Raw genomic sequence first — 21,523 nt, 5'->3', positions numbered from 1 at the left:
TTGTTGACAGTAAATGACTGGAGAGGTGGAACTTGTTGGGAGTAATCAGGCAAGACAGCGAAGCTCGAAACCGACACGGTGGACAAACTTAACTGAGCATGTAAAATCACAATGTGCCGTTCCTCCTGCTTTTATTCGACAGTCTCCCTGCGGAGCAGGAAGCTCACTGATCTATCCAAGCATGCTGTGTTAGCAGATGCTGCAACGATCTGCAGAATTTATTTAATGATTTCTGATGAGGTTTAACTGCTCCCAGTGTTTTTAAAAAACAAAATAAAACAAAAGCGAAGCAACCATTCAGCCTTGAAGCCCCATGTTTAGGAGGACGTGTTTTTCCCCGTGTTATTTTATGCACTGAATTCATTCACTGCAGACAGTGTGCAGGAGAAATGTGGCGACTAATAGCTGAGCTGATTCTTGACACATTATGCTAATCTCCTCTTTCATTTGCCCTTTAAGGAGGCAGCCGCACCCTCAGGCTTGTTGGGAGAAATGTTAGCATTGATCTGACATTTTGCCTCCTATCAGCGATTTGTGTCAGCGCTGCAGCCAGCAGACGTTTGTGAGCTCTGCAATCCAAAACAAGAGAGTAACAAACAGCTGCTGATGCTCTCATTGATAGTTTCTGTGGATAAAAGCTTCTACCAGTGTTTAGAGTGTAACAGGAAACGTCTACACTGTTCTCAAGTTAATAATCCATACGCCCGCGAAGCTGCAGCGTCAGGAGGTGCAGAAAACAGCTGATTGTAACTCCAAATAGTTTTCTACACTTAGACTTCTGGTTTACATGTTGTCCTATAGACAAAAAACATTCTGACTTCAGCTTATGAGTTATTAGTGTTAAAGCTTATGGTGTGACTTAAAATCTCTATTGTCATTTTATTCTGTCATTGGTTATATTATTTGGCTTTTTGTTGTATTTTGTTTACTTGTTTTGTTTACTGCAAACTATTGTCTTTGGAATGACAGCTTCCTTCCTTCCGTCATTCCTTCCTAACCATCAAATCACTGCAGAGAAACAGACAAGAATTTAAAGTCCGGTGCATGAAGTAAACAACACACCGGTATGTGATTATATGATAAAAAATGAATCAGTTACACAATACAGAATTCATATAGAATGAAATTTTAATTTATATGATTTATTCAGTTGTCATGTCTCAGTGTGTGTCAGGAAAGTCCAGAACAGACTGTGTGATGGTGTATTTAATCTGATATAATGCCTCTTTGTATTCTGAGTATTATGTCCCTGAACATAAACAAACCGAGGAAAAACAGCGAAGACAAGTAAATAATAATTCTAAAAGGAAGCAATTCAGTTCTTTCAATCAACGTGCTGTGATGAACAATATGTGGCTCTGACATCTACAACTGTAATCTAAACTGCAGTTTGGATCAGTCATGACATTGTTAACATTTGGAGCTGCTCCACATCAGAGAAAGGTAGTAGTGATAAGGGAGATTTAATTACCACTAAGTCTTGTGGTCATATCAGGTACTAACAGGCCACAACATACAATCACTGACATATACTTGAACCTACACCAAAATAATTCAAGGTCTCAACAAACAAGACAACTCTCATGTTTCTTTCTCCTTCCTCCTCCTCCTCCTCCTCTTCTCTCTGGCATCTGCTCTCCTACAGGTAAGACCCACATTCTTGACGTTTGGCAAAGAATCAATTAGTCTGATTAGTCCAATTAGCAACCTGTGATTGTGACAATAGAAACACAGTAAAAAAAGGACCCTAGAGTCCTATTGACTCCCTTTCCTCAAGTGCAGCAGGGCAGCCAGCACCAAACTGGTCTGCTTTACATGTATGTAATTGAATGAAGCATTAGAAAAAGCATATTTGAATGTTTCATTCAATACACACATGCTATTGCCCCCTTGAAAAAGTGGATAAAGAGGAATAAATAAGAGAGGAAAACATATTTTATCTCACATTAAAATAAAATAGAGAAACAGTGAGTCATTTTATTATACAGCATCATTCCTGGAAGCAACAGAAATTACACTGAGGGCATTTAATGACGCACACACACACACATGAATGGAGGTTCAGCTAATGAATCAGAGGTCACCAGATTTCACGCTGAAGTAAGTTTCAGTTAGCAAAGACGGAGAGTGGAGCTACGCTGAGCATTAAATTACCATTTATTAAACAGAGAACTGAGACCATGAATTTCAAAGACTCGGGGTGAGTTTAGTCAGGGTCAATTTAGTCTTTAATAATCCATTCAGAAAATGAATATTCAAATTTGCAAATTGCATTCAAGTTAAATGCCTGTAATATCAAATTCTTTATACAGAAGCCTGGAGCGGTCCGAACCTGTCAAACATCCAGCAGAGATATTACTCCACTGTTACATCTTGCAGATTCCAAATGTCACATCTGACAGCACTGCATTCAATATACAGTAGATTATAGTCTTATTGTTCATATCAATATAGTGCCAGTATAACTCTTGTGTTTGGACTGTTGCTTCATTTCAAGTCAGTGACAGATCTTTTCCAGATGATTAGTGTTTACTTAGTGTTCTATAACTATCACTTATTTCATCCTAATCCTGTTCATGTGGATGTCTTTAAATATTTCCAATAATCTGCTCAAGTACGACTGCCAAGCCATTGCAATGCCACAGTCAGTTTTGGATGACTTCGATGATGTGTTTAGGCCCCAACGGCAATGACAAGTTATTTCAGCTCTGATTCGAGCCCTTTACTGGTCTTTTCCCCGTGGTGATGAGGCTCATGGGTATCGTGGTATTTGGAAGCATCTGCCACACCAAACCGACAGAAAAACATGATTTGAAATATTTAAACTATTGGTCATAAAATACCTGTAGTATTATTCAGTTATCCAGGAGACTTTCACAACTCTATTCCAAAAGAAAAGCTCCATCACTGACAGGTCCATCTAAAAAAAAAGAAAAATCCAATATTAACATTCATGTCATTGATTCATATTTTTTTTCTAGGTGCTTAAATACTAAAGAGTCTGACAAGCAAGCAAATACTGATGGCTGCCCATTACCACCTAAAGCCAATCAATCAAGGTAAATACATCTCATTTAATGCAGTAAATGTGAACATTTTTGCCCCACAGCTTAACATTTAATATTCACTGAGTGTGGAAATTACAGTCATGATCAGTTACACTGGAAATATACATGTTAAGTCCTCGGATGGCATGAACACATGAAGTCATAAATGTCTTCCCCGTCATTAGTCTCCATCCCACACGATGGGAGCTGCATACAGACACAAGAGAGGACACTTGGCAGATTTCAGCTGTGTGTGTGGCCTCCCATGGTGCTTTGCATCAATAGTATGAAGCAGTTGTAGCCACACTGTGGTGTGTGCAGCAGACAGACCCAAGTATCAGATTCTCCCGTCTTCATTTGATGAGGCCTCTGGATGAATGAGCAGCATGTCAACACGCAGAGCGTTGACATGCTGCTCACTGTGGGGAGTGTAATCATCATGCAGATCTGGTAGCAGGAGTCAGAAGAGAAGAAGCCTGTCGATCTCAAAGTGTGTGTGTGTGTGTGTGTGTGTGTGTGTGTGTGTGTGTGTGTGTGTGTGTGTGATTACCATGCAGAAATGGTAGCAAGAGTCAGAAGAGAGGTCTTGTGTGCGTGCATGTGAAGGAGTTCCTGTGTAGATGGGAAAACACACACCCTGGAGTGTGTGTGTGTGTGTGTGTGTGTGTGTGTGTGTGTGTGTGTGTGTGTGTGTGTGTGTGTGTATTTAACCTTCACGGTTGAAGGGACAAGAGGTAATGACATGAGGAGAATGCCTGCCAGGAATTAGCCACTTTAATCATTTCCTACAAATATGAAAATCTAATCAAGTGTGTTTCAGGTTTTCAGCTCCAAAATACTTCATTTTTAATTTCATTTAAAAATTGCCACAAATTGAACAAACTTGTCCAGTTTTCTGAATATGTATTTTATATGTATAATACAAGCATATTTAAAGTATACTTGGGAGTTTTAGGAACTTAAGCCCATTCAGATGGAATTTAGCTCGTTGTTACAGGTTGCATTTTAACCATCCAGATATTACAGGACGTGGTCGATAATGGAACTGGACATAGCAGGACAAAGTCAGAAGAGAATTTAAAAAACAGACTCAGAACCTGCCTGAGATTCATCACGTTTTTAAGTTTTCTTCAGTGTCGCAGTAATCCAGTGAGAGTTATCTGCACATTCGTGGGTACATTGCAAACACAAAGTGCTAATAATTAAGTTGGCATACTTATTTAATGATGCCAATTTGCCAAAATATCAACAAATGCAGGCTAAAAAATGGGGCCTTAAAGAGAAAACCACTAACTACCAGTCTGACATTACAACAGCACATCTGGTGAGCTTTTGTGGGTTCTTGCATTTCTGATTGCATTATTTTTTCTTTTTTTTAGGCCTTATATGTTGGTGTTAGCTTGTGTCCATCCAACAGACTAGCAGGAACATTACTCCATTTTCACACAATGTTGAATTTCACACTGAGCTGATAAGAAAAGCAGCTTTTCATGCAGAACAAAAACTCAAAAATACAACAACAACACACCTTTTTGAAATCCAGTCTTCAGCCCTGTTGGCAGGGTAGTTTGAAGGTAAAGTGAAATGTGTTTGGACATAGTCTTAATGCATTTTGAATTATTGTTCTGAAACTGTTCAGAACAAAAACATAAACGCAACACTTTTGTTTTTAGGATTTTTTCTATAAACATAAAAGATATATACACACACACACACACACACACACACACACGCACGCTTTGAGATCGACAGGCTTCTTCTCTTCTGACTCCTGCTACCAGATCTGCATGATGATTACACTCCCCACAGTGAGCAGCATGTCACTTTTGTGTTTAAGATTTTTTCTATAAACATAAAAGATGCACACACACATACACACACACACACACACACACACACACACACACACACAGATATGCCATGACGAGATCCTGAGGCCCATTGCCGCGCCATTCATCCTCCGCCATCATCTCTCGTTGCAGCATGATCTACACAGTTCCTAGAGGTTAAAACATTCCAGTTCCTAGATTTAGTCACCAGGCACGTCACCCACTGTGCATGTTGCATGTTGGAGATGCTCTGGATCTGTGTGTACGACAGCATGTTCCAATTGCTGGAAGATTTGTTGCTCTGCATGAGGCAAATGGTGGTCACATCATATACTGACTTGTTTTCTGATCCACAACCATGCCCCCCCACCCCCACCCCCCCAAAGAAACCCACAGTTCAGTGTCTAATAAATGTCTTTTTTTCAAAATAAAACTGCACAGTTTAAAGTGGCCTTTTATTGTGACCAGCCTGTGCAATAATCATGCTGTGAATCAGTATCTTAATATGCATGAACCTGGATTTAAACACATTTGTGAATTAAATTTGAAAGAATGAAGCCTTTTGTGTGCTTAGAAAAACTCTTGGATCTTTAAGTTCAACTCGTAAAAAATGGGAGCTAAAACAAAAGTGCTGCGTTTATATGTTTTTTCAGAGTAAGTTTGAAAAAAACGTACATTTTTACATTCAGTCATTCTTACTTTGAGATTGTCTTGTTAAAATGGTAATCAGTTGTTTGCTCAAATACAACAAATATAAATACAACTTGAGCGATTTCAGGATTTCCAGAGAGATGAGTGTGATGATAACAAGAGGACAAACAGCAAACTCATGAATGCAGCCAAAGCTATTTCCTCCTAAATCCCTGCGTCTTATTCTGCTCCATAAGTTGTCAGCATCTCTTCTACCTGTTATGGCCCTGAATCCCTGAATCTGCCAACTAAAGTATAACATAAGTGAGGTGAAGAGCGAGAGGGTGAGGTGTCTCTGTATCCTCTGAGCAGATCCCTCTTCTTTTCTCTGCGGGAATCTTAAATCCTCTGACGGTGAAGCCTGCAGGTGTTAATTCCTTCACTAACGCTTCACCAACTGATTCCTGTGAGTCAGTCTCAGCGAAAATGAAACGTTTTTGTTTATTAACCAGGCTCTTACTTTTGGCCATCATTTCAACTCATTTAATTAATGTAACAATACAAAACAAACAACAGAGAGCTGGAGCTGAGGAAAAATCATTTGTCAGCCCGGCGTCAAGGAGAGACAGCAAAATATTGCAAAGTCAGATTTCACTGCGTTTAGTTCAATAATATCTCAACAGCTTTGGTTTTAAAGTGCATTTCAAGTTCAGATCCCAGTGGGTCCTCAAAAGGAGAAAGCAAGAAACTTGTTTTTTATCTTTAATGTTAAACCCATCTGTGCACTGTAAAACATCATGCAGGAATTTAGTGCAATCAACTAATCTTTCCTCATTACAACAGAAGAATATTGTTCATTTCAAGCTAATTCAACTTGAAACTTTTTCTTTCGACTTGAAACCGTGAGTTAAATCAATGAACTGCTGACAATTCATTCAACTTATGAAATAGCGTTTCTACAGAAACATCATCAGCATATCAAGAGATATCCCACCATGCATTTTTGTGTGAAGTGTCTCCAGAGATCCCTGTGTTTTGTGGTTTGAAGAAAATCTTTGTGATGGAAACTCGCTGTGTCTTTAATGCATCTTGTCTATGTTCTGGCAGCTGCAGCTGTAAATCCCTCATAGCCAGATGAAGGATTAACTCTTCAAGCTGAGAAAATCTAAATGTAAAGCAAATCTGTAACATTTGTCAGCATGACTGGTGAGTTGTTAATTCAACTTAATAGGAACTTGTTTTCTGAAGTTCTGTTAAGTTGACTGAGCTGATTTTACATTTTCCAAACTTATAAAAACGACTTTGAACTGACTGAGTCCAGTTATCTCACATTTTCAAAGCAGCAGGGAAAATGTTGTTCAGTTGTCAGAGTAGCCACACAAATGTGTGTTTGCTGCCCCAAGTGACTGATGTGCATCAACAGAGCTGTGGGTCCAGTAACCACAGGTGTCACCATGACTGAAATCCTAATGGCTGTAACTTTAAAAACATCTATTTCTAAATCATGTGTTTAACCTGTGGTGGGTTAAGGATTAATTTTTGGTCCTATTGGATTTCCAGCTATTGTTATCCAGAATAATGTATAATGGGAAATAACCGCTTCATTATCTTTCTCAAGGACATTTTCAGAGTCTGGACACTGGCTGTTGCTGGGCTTGCAACCACTTGAAACCACTGAGCCAATCTCTCACCTTTTCACTGTCTGGTGTTTTGTTTCAAGCACCTGACCAGGATTTCAGCTGTGCATACACTGTCCTTTAATGTGGACTAACAATAACCTGGGGGAGGCTAGATTCCAGTTTCTATTGTCCTGCTGGAGTGGACAGCAGCTCAGCCTGTGTTTAGCATTTCCCATGCAGCCAGAGACTGAGCAGATATTAGCTTGGCCTTATCAGCAGGAGCCACAAAGGGCTGAGGGTGAAGCAGAGCAGATGCAGGGGGGGGGCAGCAGCTCCTTTAGGGAGGCAGAAAATGATCGTCCCCTCTGACAGAGCCTGACGCTCTTGGCTCGGGGCGCTGCCACGACAGCCTCTCTGTAGAGGACCAACAGCGCCAGCAGCAGCTACTGTCTAATTTCAATGTTAATAGAAGAATCTTCTCATCATATAAAGAGTGCGCAGAGTCTGTGACATCCAGACTGCTTGATTATAATTCAGGGTGGAAGCAGCCAAGTGGTTGTAAAATGAGGCGGATGGTTGCAAGGTCACTGGATCAGATTGGCAGGGAAAGATCAAAGCTGCCACCTTGAATGATTCCTAATGATTCCCATGAATATTCCGTTGACCAACAGGTGGTAGTTTTGCACCTAAAATGCAGCAAAACACCAGCAAAAGTCAGAGATGAAGAAAAATGCAAGCTAGTAAACCTAGATGTAGAAATGCTGGATTTCAAATACTTAAAAAATCAACTTTGCAAATATTCTATGAGGAAGAAAATGCATTCATCAAGTTTGTTAGACTTCATCACAATGTATATTAGTGAATTTAAACAGAAATTTTGCAAGAAACCCAATCCAAAGTCTGAGCATCCAAATATCAATCGAGTAAAACAGAGTCAGAACATTTTATTAGCATTTTATTTTTCTTATCTTTATTCTTCGTGTTGCTGTTTCCTTGCTTTTATCATTCACCTTTTATTTTATTGTGAATTGCATTCACACTTCCAGCATGTGTTTATGGTTCATGTATTGTTTGAAGAAAAATCTTTGCGATGGAAACTTTGGGGGTTTTCCAGGCTTGTCAGACTGGGAGGAGACCCCGGGGTAGACCCAGAACTCGCTGGAGGGATTACACACCCATCTGGCCTGGGAACGCCAGGGGATCCCCCAGGAGGAACTGGAGAGCGTTGCCAGAGAGGGATGTCTGGAACCGCCTGCTTATCCTGCTGCCACCGCAACCCGACCCGAAGAGAATGGACGGGTGGATGGATGGTTAAATTGAAAAATCACAGTTTTAAAACATCACCAATCAAAAATAAATGAAATATATTCATGTGACATGTTCACATCTTATCTAGAATGACAAGTTCAATATTGACCACGTATAGCACCTTTTAGGTTAGCTTCACCAGATTCTCAGTTATCCTTCTCTGAGGTCCCAATACAGTAAAGATAATTGGAATTTACATTACAACACACTGCCAACACGCTGTCAACCATTTTCATTAGAACCATTTTCCGCAAAAGAAAAAGTCCCATCTGTTGTGGATTATCCTGTGCAAATAAGGAAAAAACATTTTTGTGCTGGTGTGGAGGCAAAAACCTGAGAGACAGGTGTCTTAAAAACCTGGACAAATCACACCAAAACTATCACCTTGTATGTAGATGAAGTAAGTGGAAAATATGCTTTTTGTAATTTGGGTGAACCACGGCTTTAAAGTGGATTGTTCATTTCCAAAAGAGGGGACATCCTTGAGGGGTTTGTTGCTCACGCTGCTTCCTTCACAAAATGACAAACAGCTGTATATTGTTATTTTTCACTGCTCAGTAGGAGCACGCTGAGAGAAACTATCAAAAATGTTCTGATGATAAGTTTCACCTCACTCAACATGCAGTGAGGGCAGTTACAGTTCAGATCTAACGTCATATCTAATGACAACAACTGTCTCAGCTGGTGTTTGTGAGGAAAACATCTTATCAAATGGTGGTCTGTGGTCTGAAGCGGATCAACGTGGGGTTCCTGACATGAAAAACAGTGTGAGCCTCTGAACCAGACATCTGTAGGAGGCTCCACAGCATGTCACTTCTTCGCTGTGTTTCTGCACGGATCTATCTGATCTCTACATGTTATTTCACACATGTCTGCTTCTGCGATTGCTGTGATGGGCGGTGTGACCGCTGCCGTACAGTGGAAGAATTCGGCAGCTACGGATTTAAGCAGATAACTTCCCCTCGGAGCAGCTGGCATTTGGATGTTTTGAATCTTAAAGCCAATCAGACTTTTCTGTTGAGGGAATCCTGAAGCTTGTTGGAGAGCAAAGGCCCCTGAAATGCATCTGCAGGCAGCATGAGAGATATCTAATACATTCTTTATGCAATTCTCTAAAAGCAGATATCTCTCTGTGGATCTGATGCACCAACAGTTTAAAATGTGATATCATATACCAGGTTAAAGGAGAAAATGTTGCAGATTTCTCCAACATAAAAGGTATTTACACATCAGAGCAAAAAAACTCTTTCCCTCTGCCAAATGCTTTGCATTTGCTTTCTTATACCAGGATATCACTGACAAAAGAATCCATTATCAAGCTTTAACCCAGACCGGACATCAAAGATTTCATCAGACTCATTTCTAGGAGGAATACTGTCGCTTTTCTTCAGCATTCAAAAAGAAAAATTCAACTTTGTGCTTTTCAATGTGTTTCTGGCTCCTATTCTCCTTTGGAAACTGCTGCGTGATGTTTGTCTACAGCTTCTATAACGTGGTCTTTGGATTTTAGATTAGTGGGTCAAAACAAACAGGAAAGATAATCAAGTTCACTGTCAAGAACTGGCACCTACATTACCCACAATGCAATTCCACGCCAATAGGTGATTCTGGTGTGTTATGCTAGTAGCAGCTAATGTAGCCATGGGCCACTAGCTGCGGAGGTCTGGTGACACCATTTCTTTCTATCTCCACATCCCCATTCATTTTCAGACTGATGGTCTTCAGTCCCACCTGACGCTTCCACTCCAGCCATGAAAGGCTTTATACAACTTTGTTTCACATATGCAGTATTTCTCAAGACCTGTAAACACACTTCAATGTGTAAAATTGGTGGAATATCCCTTTTTAAAACTGTCACACAAATCATCAAACAGTGTTGAAAGGTTTGCTGAACACCAGAGAAGTTTGAAATCCACGTTAAATCTAAGATCTTTCTACATGTGACGATGATGACAACACTCCCATATCCACGGTGTCAAAACCATGTCTACGTGTGACAACTTCAGGTAACACTGGCTCTCATCAACACTTCCATGTGTGACAAGCTGTTTACCATTTCTATGTGTTCCCTCAACATGATGTAGTCAGACAGACAGCATCAGCAGATACCATCCTATTGTGATGTTGCACTGGTCACATTTGGAGCCATTTTGTCTCATAACATGGTGATAACTCTGTGTTTTCTAACTCTGCTGGGCCTTAAGGCTTCAGACACACCGAGCATGTGCTGACCAAAGAAGAAGTGATTAGTCTGAAGTTACACCAGGCAAATCTAACTCATGTTCAATGGGAGAAAAGAAGAAAGACAAAGTAGATCAGACTGGCTTTGTTTCCTTATCTTAACCAGCTCTGATCCATCTGAGGATTTTAGTTTTAATCTGTGTCTTCGAGGTGAAATGATCGCTCTCCCACTCTTTCACCATTAGGGGAATATTTTTCCCTTCTCTGCTGCCATCGTTGCCCTTCTGTTTGACATTTCTATTAGAAGCTGTCATGCAGGCTGACCGGCCTCTCAGCAGCACACAGCCGACTGCAGATCCAGAGCTGCCTCACTCGACATGTTGTATCAGATCATCTGAGAGAGCACACGTGAATTAATCATCGTATGTACAGAGTATCACAGAGGTGGACTCTGTCCTCCTGTCACATCATTAACAAGATAACAAGTGTCAGATTTGCTGGTGGTTTAGTGCTGACTTGTTTTTCTCTCACCTGCTCAAATATTAATAATATTGAACCCGAGGAGACAAAAAAGTCTGAGGAGACAAAAGCACAACATTAATTAGCATAGATACTGTTTGTCTCACAAATAATTAAAGACATCTCAGGATGAACAGCAACTCTTGTGTCTGTAGCAGCACACACAGTTATACGTGACACTCTGCTTGTTTCATTAGGAAAGGAGACTTTGACCAACTCCTGTCCGCACTTAACTTTGTGCCTTAGATTAGGTTTCCTGCATATGTTTCATATTTGTTTGCTGCTCCACCTTAAAGAACTACTCCACCCAAATTACCACAAACATATTTCCTCATCATCTGTTGCCATGCAGATATTGTTCCAGGTTTGGAGATGCCTCCACCTCAGTACAGTGGAAGTTAGTTTGAGCTGATCATTGTCTAAGAGTCGCACTCCTTTTTTGTCCCCCTGATCGTCACATGTCAGTGTCCCTTTTGTTCCAGGTAAGATCTGATGCTTGCAGCCCGATATACCTGCCTGCAGGTTTAGTTAATATTATACTTAAAAACAAAACTGAAATTAGATTAAGCAGCAAAAGCAAAAAACTGTTTGGTCTTAGAATTGGTGAAGCTTCAAAAACATTGGATACTACATTTCCCATAATGCAACATGATAGCATCTTTGTCCAGTATGGTAAACAACCATATCTTTCTTTCTTTCTTTCTTTCTTTCTTTCTTTCTTTCTTTCTCCATCTCTAAGCCCAAACTGAAATAACCTTGGTGGCAACTTCAGAAAAAGCCTCTCCAGAGCCAGAGAAAACATTATCAAACTGAATAAATTGATCCTTTGTGTATAAAAATGGAGGACTGCCCCTGAACTTAGGTTTATAAAGAAAATTCAATCCACAGACCTCACACACAACAGTTTTCTTTGGGACAATTTCCGGTGAAATCCTTCAGGGTTTGTTATTTTGTGATTTGGATGACGTGACAATTTAAAATGTTCTGCTTCTGTAACAGGCACACAGGCAATTTTCAATCAATTCCAGATGGTTTTACAATGTTTTTTTCTGATCATCTCATGCTGGCATAGGTTACAGGCCATCAATGCTAAGGACAGATGAGCTTTGATTTAACAGAGGTTGCATTATTGCCTTGGCCTCAAATGGCATGCACATCCCCCAAGGTGAGAGATGTGAGCAATCAGGGCTGTTGCCGTTGTTCTGCTCAACATCTTATTCATATTTCTAAACACTCATGAAAAAGATTCATGCTAACAAGTGATGTATGAGCGCTTCCACTGCTCTCATTTCCAGTCATAATGAGCTTCACCTGATGCAGACAAATGGTGACAAGCAGTGGAGCCAGGAGGAAGTCGCCCTCATGTTGACCAGTGATTTGTTTGGGAAACCTACAGTTGATGAACTAAAGGTTTAATATATCAGCATTGTCCTTCCTGAATATCCCTGTCACAGCAGCTTATTAAAATTCAAAATTTACATTGACTGTGTTTGGATGTGCTAATAACTGCTACCACTCTCTGGCCTGCAGCCTGTGGAAGAGCCTCTTTTTCTCCATTTATAACAGCTGATGACGCCTATTCCCATTTCCTGGCCAGTTAGTTTCTCCATTTAAAACACATTAAAAGTAGTGATAATTATCCATGAACCACTTTACAATCTTGAACTCTTCTGTCTAAACTCACAGTCAGCATTTTTTTGTATTTGAAAAGTTTGGCCACAACACAACCTGAGCAATTAGTCTGAGCAATTAGTAATGAAATGTGCCATGAAAATACATTCTTCTATGCCTTGTCAGGGAACTAAAAATGACTTCAGAGTTCGCAAACTTTGATCAAAGTCCGTCATAATGATTTCTGTTTCTAGAGTTGACTAAACTGTGAGCCAGTTTGAATGGTTCTGGCATTAGTTTCATTTCTTTTAAAAATGGTTTCACTTTAGTTTAGCTAAGTTGCATTCAAAAGAAAGTTCAGTTTTTTAAATCATACAAAGTTCATCTCTGATGAGATCAAACACTTGACAAATCTACCACATGCATTTTGTATAGAAATGGAAAATTATAGAGTAAATATTCCAGCCTACTTCTGTGTGTTAAAATATTTACAAATATGTAGGTCAATATTTGAATGAATGTAGCTCCTGCTATTCCAAACTCTCAGATGCTGTCTTCAAAATCACTGATAATGAATGAATGAATGAATGAATGAATGAATGAATGCATATTTGGGGGGGGGGAGTGAATGGGAATGGGAATTTGGGAATTATGAAGGCTCAAAGATATGTCTGCAATGTGCAGACTGAGGTTAGAACTGAACAGTGGATACCATGCCTTCTAATGGTGCAAAAGCTGAGATGTAACACTAAAAGCTGTTCTTAAAGTGCATACACATCATCACACCAGAGCGCCACCAGGGAAACAGATTTAGAGTTTATACATGTTTTCATATCATCGAAAAAAAAAGAGCAGTCAGTTAAACAACAGACCACACCACACACCATTTATCTGATGTCATGCCCTGTAGGGTTGTTTTCATGCAACTTACAGCTCATTAACCTCAGCATATCTTGCTATATTAAGGAAATAATGTAATGCACTGCGCCCGAGATATTTAGAAATAAAAAACATTTCCTCAAGTGCAGTTCATATATGAACTATAAAGAAAACTATCAATTACTTATAAGTAACCTATAGTTTCAAAGGAGCATAACATAATGAAAACAAACCTTCAGCTCCAGTTTAGATGTATTAAGGTAATCAATGGGTTACATGCGCCTCTATAGGCTGAGTAAATTCTCTAAAACTAGGTTTGACAATGTCTAAAATGCTTCTTTTTTAAAAAAAAAAAACCTTTTTCCATAGTTGCTGAAAAGCTGACACAGTTCTTACCTGAACTTTTCTCTTGTCTTCATCTACAATACACATCTATACAAATTCACTTGTAGACCTAAAGGACAGCTATAGATAAAAGTACAACAGTGCACATCTCACCATTTGTTCTATTTTGCAATACACCTTGGAAAAAATCATTTTGCAGCCTGATGCATCCTGGCAGTCTCCTGGAGTGATGTCCAGACAACGGCTACCCGACTGACGCCTGTAGCCCCTGTTGGCCTGTAGAGGGCAGCCTGCAGCCTCACAGGAAAGAAGAACAGACACGTGACATTTCACCGGAAGTAAATAAAGTGCATTCCCGCGCAGTTGAATCGGTTGAACAAGACCCCCACATTCACGGGTAATCTAACAAGATGGATGAGCTTTATTTGGATAATATTGACGAATTTGTCAATGACCACGACAAGATAGTAAGTGAGCTCTTAAGTCTCTTGTCTCGACGCCATTCTCGGTTAGCTTAGTAACGTTCGGGCTGAGTCAGCCTCGATACAATTAGCCGTTGAATTACATGTTCAACGTGTGCTTGCTTTTAAGGGCAGTATACGCATCTAGCCTGGTATAATTCACAACTATATACGATTTGTTCGGGTCTTTTGAACAATTCGGCGTATGAACTATATAGATAATAGAATTTATATTCGACAAACTCTCAATATTTATAGTTGATTAGTTTCTTTTACTGCTGTTAGCCGCCAACGGTTGAGCTTTTGAAACAGACAAACGTTGAGGGATTTATCAAATGTCTAACAATAGTCAAAGGTTGAAATATTACTAAGGTAAGTGGGTTGCTGGAAATGATGGAAACAAAAAAAAAAAGCTAGAACGACTAGCAGGTTAGCTCAGTAGGTTTAGGACATACTGTACAGTAGGGTTATTGTGGTTAATTAAACATTAGTGTTTTCTCCTAGTTCCCTCATTCATGTGGCAAACTAAAAGTTATGTTTTCTGTTTACCAGGTGACCTATAAATGGCTGAGTCTAACTCTTGGAGTCCATGTCAACACAGCAAAACAGTAAGTGTCTTTCCTCCTCCTCTTAAGGCTTTTGGCATAAAAAATATACAGAAATGGGAACAAGCCAGAGATTTATTTTCAGTCTTTCTTTTTTTAATTCTGGCACTATAAATAACGTTCTTTTAATCAATAAATTGTCAAGCCAAACTGAAGTCTTAACTCAGGGCAGCTGTACAAATACCTAAATAAACTACTGTGTTATATCAGCAGCACGAAGAAAACAATGTTTTCAGAGCAAAACTTCAGCATCAGATATTTTATGATACCGATAGAGACACATTTTTCTGTCTGCCTGAGGAAAAACCAGCTGTACTGGCACCTTTATAGGTTGTAATAGTATGCATTGGCATGTTGTAAATAAAAACAACCTTATGTATACTGTTTGGAGAAAGAGCTGCAAGTAACAATTATTTTCATTATTGATTAATCCGTTGATTTATTTTCTCAATTAATTGTTTTGTCAATAAAATGTCAGAAAATTGTCCAAAGGGATGGAATATATTCATTTTACTCTTGTGTATGACAAAGAAAAGCATCAACACTTAAGAAGCAATGGTTTGACATTTTTGCTTATGAATGATTAAAACAATTATTTGATGAAATAGTTGCAATTTCATTTTCTGTTGATTCAGGGTAATGTCATTTAAAGATGTTAAAAACCCAGTAGTAAAAATATTAAAATGTGTGTCTTGTCCTGTAGAATGCTCTACCATTACCTGGATCACAAGAGGAAGGAAAGTGCAGCTCAGCTCCATGCCACCTATCTTGTGTCGGGGAAGTTTGTGGACAATGGCCAAACAGTGAGTAATGATGCCTGTGTGAACATGGTCTGAATCCTTCTGGACATACAAATCTGCTGTTGTGATTGTTTTTATTGACACTGTGTTTGCTTTTCAGAGCCACAAGGTGTCAGTTGTCAGAGAGGACCAACTGGAAGGTGTGTGAAGAGTGTTTCCCCGAGGACCATGCACTATTTACTGTTGTAGCTTCTGTATTTAGTCTAATAGTAAAATAATACTTTTGGCAATTTACGATGAGAATCACTGTGCTCTTGTGTCCCTGAGTTTGATAATTTGTTTTTATTTTGTTTATTTAGGATTATCTGAAGTGTCTAACCTCAGGTTTTATTTTGCAGATTTCAAAGCTAAAATGAGCTTGATAGTCAGTGTTCACATCTACAGTGTCCAGAAAGCTTTACTGAAAGACAGCGGCCCCCTCTACAGCGTTGACTACGATGCTGTGAAAGACAATCTTAAGAACTGCAGCAAGTATGTAAATCATATAGTTGAACAATGTGAGAAACAATGGAAAGTCTGTCTTGTGGCAGTAGAAAAAAAAAACAGCTATCCTGTTGGATTGTGGGATTACCAATATTTAGTTGAATATTTTTCCTTTCACTTGATTTGTAGATACAGTGCGATACGCTGTAACAGTGCCGTGCCCATGTCGTCTCTGGAGCTGCTGCAGTCGAGAGAAATGCAACAGGCTCCCGCACCTGAGCCTGTAGTAAAAAAAACTGCCATGAATGGAGAGGCTAATGCGGCTTCCAAACCATCCACCAAGCCGCAAAAAGGCATCATGGGAATGTTTGCAAATAAAGCTGCTCCTAAGAACCAGGACGGCGGCAAAGAAGTTAAATCGGAACAGAAGGAAGATGCACCTGTGGTACGGCTTTAGTGTAGTTATTTCTTCTTGCAAAAAAAATAAATGAATAACCAGAGTACTACAAGGATATAAGAAGATGTTTGTAATTGTGTTTTATATTTTAGGTTGATGCCCCTAAAAGCAAACCAGCTGCCAAAGCCAATCCAATGTTGAACTTCTTTGGGAGTCAAACAGCAAGTGAGTAATATTACCTGTGATGTACAAGAAAATAGAGAGGTATTTGCTCCATTTAGTTTAGTATATTTGTATAAAATAGGGAATACTTTCGCATGTATTAAATTCACTGACTGCTGCTGTTTGATTTCTGCTTCAAGTCTTGTTTTTTCTGACGAGGAGACAATGTTGTTTCATTGTGTCGTATCGTTAGTATAAAGTTACACTGACTGCTTTTTAAGTTCTGTTATGTATTTGTTGAGGTGGGTAATTCTATATATGTTTATTTTTCTGCTGTGGTAAATGAATTTCCCAGTTGTGGGATTAATAAAGTTAATCTAATCTAATCTAATAATCTTAAACCTTAGTAAAGTGAGGACTGCTGCCAAGTATGAGAATTGTAACCAGTGCAGTTTCGAATGTTACAATCAGTCGTGTTGGCTGACATCATTTGATTGTTGAATTTTCTCTCTTACTTCTCCAGAGAAACCTGACAAAACTGTGAAGGAGGAAGAAGCAGCTCAGTCATCCTGCACAGCAGAGCAGCAACATCAGAGTTCACAACCTGAAGAAAAACAAGACACTGCTGCAAAGGAATCGCCAAAAGACATTAAGAAAGATTGCAGGAGGTGTGTGTTTGTTTAGTCATGTGGGAAATCTGCTGAAATATCCCTTTCAAATAATCAAATAGTAATGATCTTGTGCTCATAATTTCTTTTTTAATAAAGCAAAACCAAGCGAATGGAAGATTCTGACAGTGAGGAGGAAAAAATGGAGAAGAAAAAGAGGCGAAGGATTAAGAAACCTGAACCAGACAGCAGCGACGAAGATGGTTAGCTGTCTACTTTCACTTTTATTTTCAGTCATTTTGTATTAAATGAACAGTATAAATGAAAAAGGTCCTGCCGATGTGTGACAAGTGATGAAATGGGAATAAGGAAATATGAGTTCATTTTTAACATAATATCTTCCACAGTGTTATAGTGAGTGAAGATTAGTTCCTGACTACAATGCAGGAAGATATAGTTTAGTTTATTCATATTGTAAAGTCAGAATATTCAATACCTTTTTAAAAAAGAGAGAACAGGAGAAATTTTAAAAGCCCTTCCAAGTTTAATGTTAGAAAACTTATATTTGTTTATCTTTCCAGTCATTCCAGATTCTCCACAGCAGAAGGAAACAAGAGAAGCATCACCAAGTCCTAAAAAGGAAGTTGAGTCTGTTTCACATTCACATGTAAGTGTTTGACATTGTAGTGCTGATGTAATAATTGATTATCAAATCCATTTATTCCACCAATACAGTATTTAACACTGAATGGCTTATTGGACATTCATGTGTTTTTATTTTACAGCAGGATTCCTCTGAAACGAAGACGAGGAAAAGGAGGCGGGTCCTAAAATCTCGTACCTTTGTGGACGATGAGGGATGCATTGGTATGAAAAACAGGAGTGAAAGCTCGTCGTCTGATTGGATTAAATGTGTTGAATCTTCATTTTACAAAAAGCAAAATAAACTTAACTGAAATTTACATTTGTATCTTAACAAATCTGATATCTCATAACAATTTGTGTTAGTAATATTCACAGTGGTTCACAAAAATATTTACTACCTTTTCAAAAACCTTTTGAGTATAAGCTTTTTTTTGCTAAGTGTCTGAGAGGTGATGGTTCTACTTTGGGATGTAGCTTTAGAATTCTGCCACCTAAATATTTTCTCAATAATTATCTGCTCTACAAAATACTACATAAAAATTGTGCCAAAGTGAACAACATAATATCTAAGTTAGTTTTCAGATTGCTGCCTTTGTCCAACAGACTGTCTAAAACAAAAAGATATTTAGTTTGCTAATAAGCAAATAATAAATATCAAATATTCACAAATATTCCTATAGAGGAAAATGGAATACAACTATTATTTGATCATAAAAAGTCAATTGACTAATAATAGTAATTAATAATAGTATTTATTTAAACTGTGATTCAGTTCCATTGAAGTTTTGTCTGTAATTTTCACCCATGTGGTATTGAATTGTATTTAAAGAGGCTTCTGATTTTGTTTCCACATGTGTATGAATGGGATTTCACAAAATACTTCGAAGACCTGTCAGTATAATGCAGTTTATCATCACTGTTAATTCTGCATTATTTAATAACTGTGGTTTATCTTTTGTTTTTCCACAGTGACAGAAAAAGGCTATGAGAGTGAATCGTACTCTGAGGGAGAAGATGATTTTCAGGCCACCAAACAGGTTCTAAAGAATCCCGTCCCAAAATTACCAGCAAGAAACAAAGAAGACGAGAAGAAAAGTCAAAAGAAAACATCTGCGAACGCAAATAAAGGAACTAAACAAGCTTCCATTATGGGATTTTTCCAAAAGAAATAATAGACACTATCAGACACTTGGATCGGCACTGAGGAACAACAAGCACTGTAACAGACTTTCTGTTGATGATCATAACTGACTCTTGGCTGAAATGTATCATATGGACAGTTTAAGGGAAACAAATTACTTTTCAAAAGTACTTCAACACATGGACATGTCCAGTTCAGGATGACAAACATTTTAATTTTCTAATGTAACTACCGGTTTAAAATGTGAATACGAGACCTACTTAATAAACATTGTTGGAAACTGAAACTAAACAAAAGTCTTGCCTCAAAATAAACACAACAAATTGTTAAAATCATAACTGTAGGAGGTTGACTGGAATTCAATGATGATATCGTATATATAGAAAAAGATGTTACTGTGTCTTTGCTTTTCAGTTACTATATCCTTTGTACTTAGAGGTGCACCAACATTTTTTTTCATACATCAGGAGGACCTGGATAGCACACACTATTTCTGTTGGAATGGTTTTACAAGACAGTCATGCTCTAATTTATGTCTAAAACCTAAAATGTGGAAAATCAAAGTTGGTGCTTTGCAGTGCTTAACCATTTCAAACCTTATATTAGCCAAACATGTTAACTCAATAATCAAGTGCCATGGTCAAATGTGCCCCAGTAATATTAAATAGTTGTCTTTAGTATACATATAAATATAAGTAATAATTGTAATTGTAATAAAAGACTCAAACTTCAGTGCAGATCTAAACAGACAGTATCCACACAATCATATAAGAGCTAAGGATGCAACTAATGATTATTATCATTAGCAATCTTTAGCAATTCTCAATCAAAAAGGATTGTAAAATCCTCTTGACTAGTTCCCAGAGCATAAGATCTCATCTTCAAATTGCTTAATTTTTTCTGATGAACAGTCAAACCCCAAGTTATTTGAGTTACAGTTATATACTATTAAACTGTAAAAGTCAAATGAACCTGAGATGATTGTTTGGCTTCTTGCTTAAGAAAAGGCTGAAAGATAAATCATTAAAATCATTGTTGATTAGTGTTATATTTTTGTCAGTTAAGTGGAACTTTAAGCTTGTAATCACTGAATTATCACTGATTGGTAGAGGCTAATCTGACGGCTGAAACGTTCTGTAATATTAAATCGCAGGTCATATTAAACAGTCACTGCAGGCGTTCTCAGTTCAACAGTCGCTCCCTCCTCTCTGTTTTCCATCTGCCAGACTGGAGCTTCAACAGGACGACAGAGGATGGACAAATGCTGGAAAAAAAGACACGGTGAGTGACTTTTCACAATACTGTTATCACGACACAACAACAACCTCAGATAATGATGTTTAAATGTTAGGGGAACTTTACATCAAAATCTGTTTACAAGTCTTAAGAAATACTGCTACTGCATATGTGAAAAAAGTTGAAAACTTTTATAAAGCGATAGGAAGCTATGTGAAATATATATCAGCTCTTCATCTCTAATTGAGGCTAGCAGCTCAAGGCTACATAAACCAGTACTTGCATCAGACCCCTCAATCTCAGCCCAAACTGTCAGTGGTCAAGTTGAATTGTGGGTAATATAGGCACTAGGTTTTGACAATTTATTTAATTTAATGATTTAAAGGAAAAATCATATCTGTGGTTCTGCTGAATGAATTTTGTCCATTGTTTGTCTGACAGTGTCACAGGAGTGTAATGCTTATCGGTGGTGTACACTGGAGTATAGTGAGCACTAATGTGAATGATTTACTGGAGACACAAGTGATTTTAATCAATAAAACGTAGCATATTTTTCTCCTATGATACATGATCCAAAATTCTTCATTGAGCACTGACCTCTGAAGGTTCCTGGTGTCAAACACATCTGTCCAGCTGCCCACAGTGGCACCATGAGAACATAGGAGAGTGTCATGGTCCATCCAACATTACACTCATCGCAATTTCAATTACCACAGGTATACAGATGATACACAATTGTACTGTACATCTCTGGTTTATTTGTCAACCCCAGTTCTGTGTTTGCTCTTACTGCCTTTGAGGTTCTCCATCTACAACTAAAATAGAAAGGAAGATGCTGCACTCAGTGTTTGGCTTTCTGACTATCAAGGTATTTCTTTACATAAATAGTCAAATCACAACATTAAAAAGACATTATTAAGTTAATTGGTAAGAGATTTTTGCTCACCAAAAATCCAGCCCATTGCCAGGCATTGACATACAGCCATAAAGTCCTGGCAGGCTCTGGTGCAACCATAATAATCAATAAGCTGAAATACATAAATGCCTCCCTAGAACAGACAAAGACAACTGACGTTA

At 38.4% G+C, this 21,523-nt stretch overlaps 1 protein-coding gene across 1 annotated transcript; it reads left to right on the top strand.

The window, feature by feature from the left end:
• Window positions 1-14,292: 14,292 nt before the first annotated feature.
• Window positions 14,293-19,506, top strand: pold3 (polymerase (DNA-directed), delta 3, accessory subunit). Its single transcript, XM_056391741.1, has 12 exons — window positions 14,293-14,435; window positions 14,982-15,037; window positions 15,738-15,837; window positions 15,935-15,974; window positions 16,173-16,305; window positions 16,447-16,702; window positions 16,807-16,879; window positions 17,340-17,484; window positions 17,584-17,687; window positions 18,006-18,091; window positions 18,210-18,291; window positions 19,039-19,506. Exons 1-12 carry the CDS (start codon window positions 14,379-14,381, stop codon window positions 19,239-19,241), a joined length of 1,335 nt encoding a protein of 444 aa, XP_056247716.1. The 5' UTR covers window positions 14,293-14,378; the 3' UTR covers window positions 19,242-19,506.
• Window positions 19,507-21,523: the final 2,017 nt, after the last annotated feature.

This window comes from Seriola aureovittata, chromosome 12 (genome assembly GCF_021018895.1).
Source record: "Seriola aureovittata isolate HTS-2021-v1 ecotype China chromosome 12, ASM2101889v1, whole genome shotgun sequence".
Taxonomy (NCBI): Eukaryota; Metazoa; Chordata; class Actinopteri; order Carangiformes; family Carangidae; genus Seriola; species Seriola aureovittata.
The sequence above is the reverse complement of the archived record's forward strand: the minus strand, read 5'-3'. Positions and strand labels throughout refer to the sequence as shown.

Excerpts from the sequence above, each read along its gene's own strand:
- pold3 (XM_056391741.1), top strand. The coding sequence starts at position 14,379 with ATGGATGAGCTTTATTTGGATAATATTGACGAATTTGTCAATGACCAC. Across the intron at positions 14,436-14,981 it reads TCAATGACCACGACAAGATA|GTGACCTATAAATGGCTGAG; the intron begins GTAAGTGAGCTC and ends TCTGTTTACCAG. Across the intron at positions 18,092-18,209 it reads AGTCTGTTTCACATTCACAT|CAGGATTCCTCTGAAACGAA; the intron begins GTAAGTGTTTGA and ends TTTATTTTACAG.